At 52.0% G+C, this 12,124-nt stretch overlaps 2 protein-coding genes across 2 annotated transcripts; both read left to right on the top strand.

The window, feature by feature from the left end:
• Positions 1-230: 230 nt before the first annotated feature.
• On the top strand, positions 231-1,163 carry LOC136000282 (olfactory receptor 14A16-like). Its single transcript, XM_065654060.1, has one exon. The coding sequence runs from the start codon at positions 231-233 to the stop codon at positions 1,161-1,163; it is 933 nt and encodes a 310-aa protein (XP_065510132.1).
• A 10,034-nt stretch (positions 1,164-11,197) lies between these two features.
• Positions 11,198-12,124, top strand: LOC136000342 (olfactory receptor 14J1-like). The gene has a single exon (XM_065654123.1). The coding sequence runs from the start codon at positions 11,198-11,200 to the stop codon at positions 12,122-12,124; it is 927 nt and encodes a 308-aa protein (XP_065510195.1).

Genomic DNA, 12,124 nt, shown 5'->3' with positions numbered 1-12,124 from the left:
GGGCTGACTCCTGGGCAGCCAGCGGGCACAGGCCCTGCTCCTCACGGCACCTCCAGCCAGCACCACCCAGGGCTCAGCCATGGACCCGAAGGGAGGTCTGGAAAAGGACAAGGGGGAGTGGAGCAGGGGAGGGTGTGTGAGAAATGGCTTTGATTTTGCTTAGAGAAGTCTCCCCTAACGTGTCGCTTTTATTCCCTCCTGTGACAGTGCCCCATGCCCAGAGGCAGCAAATGTCCAACAGCAGCTCCATCACCCAGTTCATCCTCCTGGCATTCACAGACACACGGGAGCTGCAGCTCTTGCACTTCTGGCTCTTCCTGGGCATCTACCTGGCTGCCCTCCTGGGCAACAGCCTCATCATCACCACCATAGCCTGTGACCAGCACCTCCACACCCCCATGTACTTCTTCCTGCTCAACCTCGCCCTCCTCGACCTGGGCTGTATCTCCACCATTATCCCCAAATCCATGGCCAACTCTCTGTGGGATACCAGGGTCATTTCCTATGCGGGATGTGCTGCCCAGGTCTTCTTCATAGGTTTCTTCTTTGGTGCAGAGTATTCTCTACTCACCATCATGTCCTATGACCGCTGCATTGCCATCTGCAAACCCCTGCACTACGGGACCCTCCTGGGCAGCAGAGCTTGTGTCCACATGGCAGCAGCTGCCTGGGAGACTGGGTTTCTCTATGCTCTGCTACATACAGCCAATACATTTTCACTGCCACTCTGCAAGGGCAATGTCCTGGACCAGTTCTTCTGTGAAGTCCCCCAGATCCTCAAGCTCTCCTGCTCACACTACTACCTCAGGGAAGGTGGAATTCTTGTTTTTAGTGCCTTTTTATTCTTTGTGTGTTTTGTGTTCATTGTCTTGTCCTATGTTCAGATCTTCAGGGCCGTGCTGAGGATCCCCTCTGAGCAGGGACGGCACAAAGCCTTTTCTACCTGTCTCCCTCACCTGGCCATCGTCTCCCTGTTTATCATCACTGGCATGTTTGCCTACCTGAAGCCCCCCTCCATCTCCTCCCCATCCCTGGGTGTGATAGTTTCTGTTCTGTATTCAGTAGTTCCTCCAGTTGTGAATCCTCTCATCTACAGCATGAGGAACCAGGAGCTCAAGAATGCCCTATGGACAGTGATGACTGGATGTTTTCTGAAGCAATGAACTGCCCATCATCTTCTGCTTAACAGTTGTATCGTTGCAGGCTCAGACTTCCCTTTTTTATTTTTTTTTTCTTATTGGTGGTTGCTTTTTATTTATTAATAATTTTGCCATCCCCTTTCGTTTTCACTGTCTTCTTTTATGACTGTCTATGTAAATGAGGAACTGTGCTTCCCGTGTGTTTCAACAAAGGAAATGTACCTGGAGCAATTATATTTTTTTCCTTGGGTCCTTCCTCCAGTGCCGTTTTGGAGCTGCATGGACAGTTCCTGCATGTGTGGGTGGGTGGAAGGGAACAGAGAGACAGCAGAACATTCAGGGATAAGCAGTGCTTAGTCTTCCAGCCATGCCCTCTTTCAGCTTCCACTGTCTCTGATGCTTTGTGTTGGTGTAAGGCCTGAGTGTTCTGGCAGCTTTCTCACAGTCCTGCTGCCAGGCATTGCTGATACAAGCCAGGATACCATTGGCCTTTTTGGCCACCTGGGCACACGCTGGCTCATTTTCAGCCACTGTTGACCAACAGATCCAGGTCCTTTTCCATGGGGCAGCTTTCCAGCCGCTCTCCCCAGAGCCTGGAGCGTTTGTGGGGTTATTGTGACCCAAGTGCAGGACCTGGCACTTGGCCTGGTAAAACCTCATACAACTGGCCTCAGCCCAACGATCCAGCCAGTTCAGATCCCTCTGTATGACCTTCCCACGCTTCAGCAGATCAACACTCCCAGCCAACTTGGTGTTCTCTGCAAACTTACTGAGGATGCACTCGATCCCTTTGTCCAGATCATTGATAAAGACATGAAACAGAATTGGCCTCAGTGCTCCTCACTCAATTTGCTTTATGCTCTGCAGCACAGCAGTCTGCGTCTGCAGTAGCCATTCTGGGCAGTGCCAATTACACGGGCATTTACGCTATAAGGCTTGATAGCCCATCCACAAGTACATACCTAAGTGGTTCAGATGAAGGGTGGTCTTGCACGGGTGACCCTTTGTGTTCTCAGTGCCATGGACACAGGGTTTGTCTCTCCAGAGAGTGGCAGAGGCTGGATCCCTTTCTCAGGACAGACCCCTGGCCAGAAAGACACAGACACGGGGGTAACTCCGGGTAACTCATTCAGATGAAAAACATCTGAACAACAACACAGTCATTGGTCCCAGCCAGCACGGGTTCATGAGGGGAAAGTCTTGCCTGACAGACTTAATTTCATTCTAGGATAAAGTTACCCACGTAGCTGACCAAGGGAAGCCTGTCAATGAGATCTTTTTGGATGTCAGTAAAGCCTTTGATAGTGTCTCTCATAGGATCCTCCTGGACAAGATGTCCAGCACACAGCTGGGTAAACACACAGTGCAGTGGGTGAGCAATTGGCTGACGGGCCGGGCTCAAAGGGTTCTAGTAAATGGGGTCATGTCGGGCTGGCGACCAGTCAGTAGCACGTTCCACAGGGATCCATCTCAGGGCCAGCACTCTGCAATGTGTTTATAAATGACTTAGACTCAGGATTTGAGGGATTGCTTAGCAAGTTTGCTGATGACACAAAATTGGGAGGAGCTGTTGACACTCTGGATGGCAGAGAGGCCCTGCAGAGGGATCTGGACAAGCTGGAGAACTGGGCAATCACCAACTGCATGAAGTTCAACAAGAGCAAGTGCTGGATTCTGCACCTGGGACACGGCAACGCTGGCTGTACAGACAGACTGGGGGACGAGATGCTGGAGAGCAGATCCACAGAGAGGGATGTGGGGGTTCTGGTCGACAGCAGGTTGAACATGAGCCACCAGTGTCCCTGGAGCCAAGAGGGCCCCGTGTCTTGGTGCATCCAGCACAGCACAGCCAGCCGGGCAGGGAGGGGATTGTCCCGCTCTGCTCTGCGCTGGGGCGGCCTCACCTGGAGCATTCACTGTGTGCAGCGCTGGGGACACAGGATGAAAGGAGATAAAGCTACTGGAGAGTGTCCAGAAGAGGGGCATCAAGATGGTGAAGTGTTTGGAGTGGAAGCCGTATGAGGAGCGGCTGAAGTCACTGGGTTTGTTCAGCCTGGAGGAGACTGAGAGGAGATCCCTTGGCGGTCTACAGCGTCCACCCAAGGGGAGTAGGAGGGGTTGATGCCGATCGCTTCTCTTTAGGAACCAACTACAGAACCCGAGAGAATGGAAGGAAGATGTGGCAGGAGAGGGTCAGTTGGACATGAGGAAAAGGTTCTTCACCCAGAGGTGCTGGACACTGAACAGGCTCCCCAGGGAGGTGTCACGGCCCAACCTGACAGTGTTCAAGAAGAGACTGGACACCGTCCTCAGACACACGGTGTGACCCGTGGGGTGTCCTGTGCAGGGACAGGAGTTGGGCTCCGTGATCCTGTGGGTCCTTCCAAATCAGGACATCCTATGATTCCATGATCCTTTCTCTTTGGTATTTTCCTTTTCATTATCATAGGTATAATTTTTATTACTGCATATTTATTTTCACTTTTTAAATGTCATTTTTAAATTTTTCATCTATTTTTTTTTAATTCCAATTATTAACCTGTTTTTGTCTCAACCCACGAGTGTTCTCACTGTAACCCTGTTGCACTGTTACCCCAGACCCAGGACAGCCAATCGCATTTGAGGAGGCGGGGCAAGTCATGTGATTGATATGTAACCAGCCAATCAGGCTTTGAGGCCTGCAGGAAAGGTGGCGAGAGTTGAACAAACTGGGCAGCGTTCAGGGGTGGGCTCTGCTGGCTGCACCAACCACACCTGGCAGGAGAGTGTCACACAAATGATTGATAGGCAGACTGTCCAATCGCTTGATGGGAGGAGCCAGGGAGAAATGAGAGACAGCCAATCAGAGGAAACAGCGCCTCAGGGCAGGGTGGGCCCCAAACCAGGGCAGAGTGACAGACCAGGCAGCCAATCCCAGACAGCATCACCTCCGTCCAGGAGACTGACAGCCCTCCCGACCAATGGCAGTGGAGAGTGATGTGAGCAGGAGGCGGCTCCGCGGGCGGCCAGGCCGAGCTCTGACATGGCGCCCGTCAGGCCTGCCCCGAGCTCGAGCAGCCCTGGCCCAGCCCCGGGGCCCCTTCCTCTCTGCCGCCCTCCCCGTCCCTCCCGTCCCCCCAGCCACCCCCATGTTCCAGACCCCGCGTCTCCGTGGCACCACCCGCTCACACAGTCGGTATCCCGGGCCGTGCCGCTGGAACGCAGCCATGGGCCATCCGGCTTCTCGCCACCACCGCCGACCACGTGCGACCGTCGTGGCCCCTGCTGTCCCCTGGGCCACGGCCAATGGAAGCGGAGCCGCTGGCAGCGCAGAGCCCAACCCATCGGGGCTGCTGAATCCTGGCGAGATATCGCTGCCCGGCTGGAGAACCTGCCTGTGAGAGTGCGCCACGTAGAAGCTCATGTGCCCGAGAGTCGGTCACTGAAGAACCCGATTCGAACAACCAGCAGGGGGATCGAGCTGCCCAGATTAAAGTATCTGAGGTAGGTTTGCACTGGCAGGATGAAGGTGAATTATTGATGGCCCATTGGGCCCACGGTGCCTCAGGTCGTCGAGGAAGGGATGCAACATATGGATGGGCTCGTGATCGAGGGATGCACTCTTGCACAGGTTATTCACCATTGTGAAACATGCGCTACCATGAAGCAAGCCAAGCGGTCAAAGCCTGTGTGGTATGGGGGCGATGACTGAAGTGTAAATGTGGAGAGGCCTGGCAAATTGACTATATCACACTGCCAGAAAATGGTCATGGCAAGAGCTCTGTGCTTACAGTGTTGGAGCCACCACCGGATGGCTGCAAACATACGCCCTGCCCCACGGCACTGCCCGCAACACTGTCCTGGGCCTTGAAAAGCCAGTCCTGTGACAACACGGCAGCCCAGAGAGAACTGAGCCAGACAGCGGGACTCCTTTCTGGAACCTCCTCGTAGACGCCTTGGCCAAGGAGCACGGCACTGAGTGGGTCTGTCACATCCCCATCGTGCACCAGCCTCCGGGAAAATCGAGAGGTGCAACGGACTGTTAAAGACTATGCTGAGAGCAGTGGGTGGTAAAACTTGAAGAAACTGGGATTCAAATTTAGCCAAGGCCACCCCGAGAGCACCCAGGTGCCCGGGGCTGAGCTGACCCTGAGCCTCCCAATGGGGCACCCTGACCTCCCTCCCCAGGCGCAGGGTCACAGTGGGGCCCTTTGTGACCTCACTTGGTGACGCCCTGTTGCGGGGGAGTAATTGAGGGGTTTTGCTTGCTGCAGAACAATGTTTAGATTTCTTAAAGAGAAGCGCGACTTCAAAGAGTTCGGTGGCAGGTTCACTCTATTATTTACTGCATGGGGGAAATATGCCAAGCTGAATGCTGCTGACCTTCTCTCCAGGTGCCTGTACCTGTTCACGAAGGAAACTTTCAGTCATCTTCCCTTCCTGATAACTGTTCACTCCAGGGGGCTGTGTCTTGGAGCTCCGGAGACAAACTTTCAGGTGAGGCCATGTCCGTTGCGGTGCAAACTGTCAGGATTCCTCTTTCCCTGATAACCGTTCACTCCAGAGTTTGTATTTTAGAGCTCCAGCAGCAAACTTAGAGGCAAGGCTTTATGACCATATGCAGAGCAGACTTTCAGGAGACAAAATTCTCAGAAAATAAAAAATTTAATGGAGTAGAATAGCAGAAGGGCTGGCTCAAGCTGGGTACCTGCGCAGAGGTCCGCCCCAGCATAGAAAACTACAAACTTTTATATATTTACAGACCATTCACACCAAGATCCAAGTCCAATAGCAAAATTTTACCACCAGGTCCTTTGCTCCCCATTGGACCCTTTTTCCCTGACTCCACGTGGGCCTCTGTTTTGTTCGGTTGTAGACATTGGTTTTGGTCCATATCCTTGAAGGTGCCATTTTGTCTGGATAAATCCTTCTCAGTGAAGTGCAAAAATAGGCCCGGCTTTGCAGATGTCTGTGATGTCTCTGCGTTAGCCTTGGATCGTTGTTTTCCCAGTCAGTTCCATTTTTCCCAGCAAAATGCAAGCTCGACTTTATCATGCAAGGCGTTTAGTGTAGTCTACGGTTGCTTTTGGCAAATACGAGCTTAAAATTTTAGCAAATCTAGTCTACTAAGTAACATGAATCGAAGAGTATATTAAAAAATCATACAAACTTATATCTCTAAATAATCCATTACATTTGGTGTGCGTCTACTTAAGCTAAATGATGAATATTGAAGTTGAATTAGGCTCATCCAGTGACCCGTGAGTAGTAAAATCATTGCCATACAGCTCACTTATTTAGCAGGGAGCACTCAAAGTGGGCTCATCCAGGCTGTCGTATTTCTAGAATGAAGTGGTTGACTCATAGTCAAATTGCGTAGAGTAGGAAAAGTCTGCACGAGACTCCCTGCGCCCACAAGCCACCGGCGTTCAGTTGCCGTTCTGCTTCCCTGTGGGTCTCCTGGAAGGAGTTCTTGGCCTGGCTGTGCCTCAGGCCCTTCCCTCCTCTGCAGCCTGGACCAAACTGCTGCTGGTTTGGCTGAGGGGGGGTCGAGTGCGCCTGCCACACTCCACTCCCTTGACCACAGTCAATCCCCTTCATTCTCTCATAGACTGGTAGTGTGGTTACCTCTTGCCTCTATGTCATAAATACATGGCATGTTGTAGTTCAGTGGTAAGAGTCCAATTGTTTGATAAACTATTCAGTTTAAATGCTAATATCATCTATATACGGTGTTAGCGTGCATGTGAACTTTTGTTTAAGCAGATAGCTTCAATAATATAGAATATCACTATAAATTGTATTATCAGGGTGTTTGTCACAACAAATAGAGATCCTTTGCTTATATGTGTACCCGGCTTTTATACATAAAATGATTGTAAGTAACAAGCACAATAATGTTAGAGTTAACAGAATTACAACTGGATGAAGCATCACATTCAAAGTTCCTGTTGTGGTCGGTGACCATCCAAATAGAGTCTTCCGCTTTAGTCCCAACAGGACATGATGTGCCTTCAGCTGCAACAGGATGATATATTGTACTTTCATCTTACAGGAAGCTGCAAGACAAAAAGATGAAATAGACTGGTCTCGGCAGTGTTTGCCGGACAGGTTATGCCATTAGACATATGGGAAAATACATTGTGCACTAATTCTGCATTTTGTAGCATTGCTTTTACCTTTGTCTGTAGGAATCTTAAGGATATATGGTGAGGTGTCTTTATGATTATTCACAGGCCTATTATCTAAACCCAGAGGTTCTACTTGTGGTTCATGTGCTTTTCTACATCCCAGCTACAGTGGCTTGAGTGTCCTTACAATACTCCTCCTTGCCATTCTTGCACAACTCCCATGTATTCCACCCCCCTCAGTCAAGAAACTGCTTCTGCTGGGGCCAGCAAAGCCGGAGATGTTCACTTGGATTTGTGTAGTACAGAGCAATTTAGAGAGGTACATAATAAACACATACAGGAGGAGGAATAAACATATCTGTACAATGATGCTGTAAATCAGGTGTTCCATTCATTTTATCAAGGAATTAAATGAGCCATTCATCCAGGCATCATCAGTAGATTGCTCCATTTGATGCACAAAGTCTTGGAGATGTTAAATGTTGTCTTTCATGTTGGCTGATTCGTCACTTATGTTGAAGCAACCGATGTTTTTAAAATTGAAGCAGCTTTTTCAGCCATTACCTGCTGAGGGAAAACAATAATATAAAACATTAATACCAAAAATCACCTAAGATGGTATAACTCAATAATACAGATACCAGGGTTGGCATGCTGGTAAAATATATTGTCAAAAGATCTGCAGCTGTCGGTCTATCCTTAATGCAAAAGTCAGATGAGTTAGTTACAGTAGAGGCAACCCAAATCTAAGTATTTACATGGAGAGATATCAGCAAAGGAAGGAAGATGCTCAGACAAGAGCAAGGTGGGGCAGCAGGGGGCATGTCTCCAGCCTGCAGGGAAAGAGGTGCAGGGGATGCCACGGCATAGGACAGGCTGTCGTGGAGATGATCAAGGGATGTAAAGAGGCTGAAAGCCCCCAACAGACAAGAGCTCCTTCTCCCCTTAGCTGTGGCTGTTGTCTCCAGCTCTGATGCCTGTGAGGAGACACCTTGTCCTTACAGCACAAGGGCCTCACGTCCTCCTTGTCCCCAGCCAGGAACCTGGGAGGTGTGGGACCATAGTCCTGCCCTTGGCCTTGCACAGCCCCACATCACACTGTCCCAGGAACAGCCCTGGGCAATGTGGGAGGGACAGGATCTCCTTTCCCAGGGCTGGGGGTCAGGGCTTGGCCCTTTGATTAATGAAACACATCCAGGTTTACTGATCATCAGAGAGAACTTCACCTTGATTTTCCTGACCTGTCATCTCTGCCTCCAGTTTTCTTCTCTAACCAAATCTTGGAGTCATTTCCTCAATAGTGTCCTTCAGTGAGACTCATTAACATTACAAGAAACTTTGGAGTTTGAATCTGACTTTGACTTCTTGAGAGGTTTTATTCAACTTCCCCTCAGGGTCTGAGGTTCATGGACTCAGCACCAAAGCCACCAGATGGGTCATTAAAGTGCCTTGGGCTGCTCCTGTGCTGCTGAGCTGGGCTGGGCTCCTGGGACAGAGGGAGCTCATGGCAAGCGGCAGCGCTGCAGAGAGACAGCTCTGCCCAGGAGCAGCTCCTCTGCAAAGCGCAGCAGGGCTGAGGGCTCTGCCTGGGGGTCTCAGGGAGACGAGCAAGGCAGAGAGAGATTAAAGGTGGTCAGGATGGGGAGGATGACTGAGAGCTCACTGGAGGAGAAATCTTTGCAGCCCTTGCCATGGTAAGTCTCTGGGTGCAGGGCAATGCAGCTGTAGCTCCTGGAGGCATCTCCTCAAGTCAGCACAGGCACAGCTTGAGGGATCTGTGAGGAGGGGGCTCTTGGCAGGCAATGTTGAACAGCTGTGAATATTGATGAGCACCCAGGGGTGCCCAGGGCTGTCCTGCAGAGCAGGGTCCCTGCACCCCAGGGCTGTGCTGAGACATGGACTCTGCCACCTGCCAGGGTCAGCACTGCCTGGGGAGATCCCCACAGTGCTGTGGGGAGAAGCTGTGCGGGGAAGGAGCCACCCCTATCAAGGCAGGAAAGGTGCTTCTGCTGTTAAGGGGGTGCTGTGTGGATCAGAGCTGCTCACAGCTCCAGATCACCCCCAGGATTTTTCCAAGTGGATGCCTCAAGCAGAAGATCAATGCAAGGATTAGCAGACAGATAGCGGGCTTTCCTGAGCCTGTCTTTTCAGTTTCCTTTCCCAAGGGTTGGGGGGTGCAGGAAAGGTTAAAATGAAAATGAGCTCTCATGCTTAAACAAGTCACTGAGACTCCTGAGCTGCAACTTTGAATGATCAGTACATCTGCCAGAAGCCTCATAACATCCCTTCAGCTGCTGCTCTGCCTGTGCACAGCACCAGCATCACATCTGCTGAACCCGTCAGCCTTAGTCTGACCTGTCCTTTTCCCCAATCTGGAAACAGGAAGATGCCCCCAGGCAGTGCCCTGTGAACAGGCAGGATCTGTAGGGCCAGGGTGAGGGCACAGCGGGTGGGATGGCATCTGAGTGCTGACAGGGAAGAGACATGGACAGGGAAACACCTCCCAGGGGGAGAATCTCCAGGCAGCAGGGAAATGATCAGAAATGACAGGAAAATAAAACTGGCATTGTTATGGGAGGGGGAACACAGAAAACTCCCTATGATCCCCCACAGTGCAGATCCCTCCTGTGAGCAGCCCCCTCGCCTCCTCTCCCACCCAGCAAAGCCTCTGCCCTCAGGGCCGGGGGCTCCAAGGCATGAAGCAGCTCCTGTGCAGCCAGAGCTCCAGTTCCCTCTGCAGAGCACAGGGGCTGAGAGCAGCTGCCCGGCAATGCTGGTGTGTGGGAGGTGGCTGCACAGCTGGGGAAGGGTGACGCTGTCTGAGTGCCCGGCTGCCTCTGCCCCGGCCTCTCTCACACCCACCCTCACCGCAGTTTCCTTCTTTCTCCACTGCTCTGGGTCACTGTTGGTGTGATCTTTTTCTTGCTGTCAGGCTCTCTGGGGATGGGAGTTTCAGCTGCAGAGTCACAGCCTGATCTTGTGGGTCCTTTCCTGCAGGTGTGTCCATGGGAACACGTGTCCCAGCTTTGCTCTGACCTGTGGGGCTGTGGGCAATGCAGTCTGTGGGGCTGGGGAATGAGCTGAGTCTCCTTGAATCAAATGCCATCATTAGGACCCTTGGCTGTTTCCTTGAGGTTTCCTTCCAAGCTGTGATCCTCCCTCCAGGATGCAAACGTCCTACAGCATATGTGTGTTATCTGAAAGCCCCACGGAGAAGCACAGAGATGCTGTGACCAAGAAAATGCTGTTGGGCTTGTGAAATGATCCATGTGTGTCCTGGGCTAAATATGTCATGGTCTGAGGTGGATCCCTCTGCTCTCAGCAGTGCCCAGTGGCTTTTCAGGGTAACATGGCAGTGTGATCAGCCTCCATCTCAGAAAGGTGCCAGCCCAGGGCAGCTGGAGCAAGACAGAGGGACCGACCAACTACCATCACTCTGCACTGACCCACAGACATCCTCTGGTCTCACAGGACTCGCTCTGTTCTCTCTGAGTGCAGCAGAAATGCTGAGGGTTTCTGACACCCAACAACACTCTCCAGGGGAGTTGCAGGAAGCTGCAAAAAAGCAAGCCTCTCAAACTGCCTTGTTCCGTCCTGGTTCATTATCACTAGGAGAGCAGATGCTGACAGTCCCTTCTGCACCAGGAACGGGTCCATCTGACACAGCTGAACCCCAGGACTGGACCCTGTTCCCCCATTCCATGACCCCTGCTGCAGAGCAGGGCTGACTCCTGGGCAGCCAGCGGGCACAGGCCCTGCTCCTCACGGCACCTCCAGCCAGCACCACCCAGGGCTCAGCCACGGAGCTGAACGAAGGTCTGGAAAAGGACAAGGGGTTGTGGAGCAGGGGAGGGTGTGTGAGAAATGGCTTTGCTTTTGCTCAGAGAAGTCTCCCCTAACTTATCACTGTCTTTTGCTCCTGTGACAGTGCCCCATGCTCATCAGCAAATGTCCAACAGCAGCTCCATCACCCAGTTTCTCCTCCTGGCATTCTCAGACACACGGGAGCTGCAGCTCTTGCACTTCTGGCTCTTCCTGGGCATCTACCTGGCTGCCCTCCTGGGCAACGGCCTCATCATCACCACCATAGCCTGTGACCAGCACCTCCACACCCCCATGTACTTCTTCCTGCTCAACCTCGCCCTCCTCGACCTGGGCTGCATCTCCACCATTGTCCCCAAATCCATGGCCAATTCCCTCTGGGACACCAGGGCCATCTCCTATCAAGGATGCACTGCTCAAGTCTTAACATTTGCCTTTTTGGTTGGAGCAGAGTATTCACTTCTCACTGTCATGTCCTACGACCGCTACGTTGCCATCTGCAAACCCCTGCACTACGGGACCCTCCTGGGCAGCAGAGCTTGTGTCCACATGGCAGCAGCTGCCTGGGCCACTGGGTTTCTCAATGCTCTGCTGCACACGGCCAATACATTTTCACTGCCACTGTGCAAGGGCAACGCTGTGGAGCAGTTCTTCTGTGAAATCCCCCAGATCCTCAAGCTCTCCTGCTCACACTCCTACCTCAGGGAAATTTGTCTTCTTGCTCTCATTGGATTTCTGGTTTTGGGATGTTTTATTTTCATCATGCTGTCCTATGTGCAGATCTTGAGGGCCGTGCTGAGGATCCCTTCTGAGCAGGGACGGCACAAAGCCTTTTCCACGTGCCTCCCTCATCTGGCCGTGGTCTCCCTGTTTGTCAGCACTATCATGTTTGCGCACCTGAAGCCCCCCTCCATCTCCTCCCCCATCCTGGATCTGGTGGTGTCTGTTCTGTACTCGGTGGTGCCTCCAGCAGTGAACCCCCTCATCTACAGCATGAGGAACAAGGAGCTCAAGGATGCCCTGAGGAAACTATTTCAATACTCACTACTTTAG

Source organism: Caloenas nicobarica, chromosome 32, assembly GCF_036013445.1.
Source record: "Caloenas nicobarica isolate bCalNic1 chromosome 32, bCalNic1.hap1, whole genome shotgun sequence".
NCBI lineage: Eukaryota > Metazoa > Chordata > Aves > Columbiformes > Columbidae > Caloenas > Caloenas nicobarica.
Note: the sequence above shows the minus strand (reverse complement) of the source record. Positions and strands in the feature narration are given on the sequence as shown.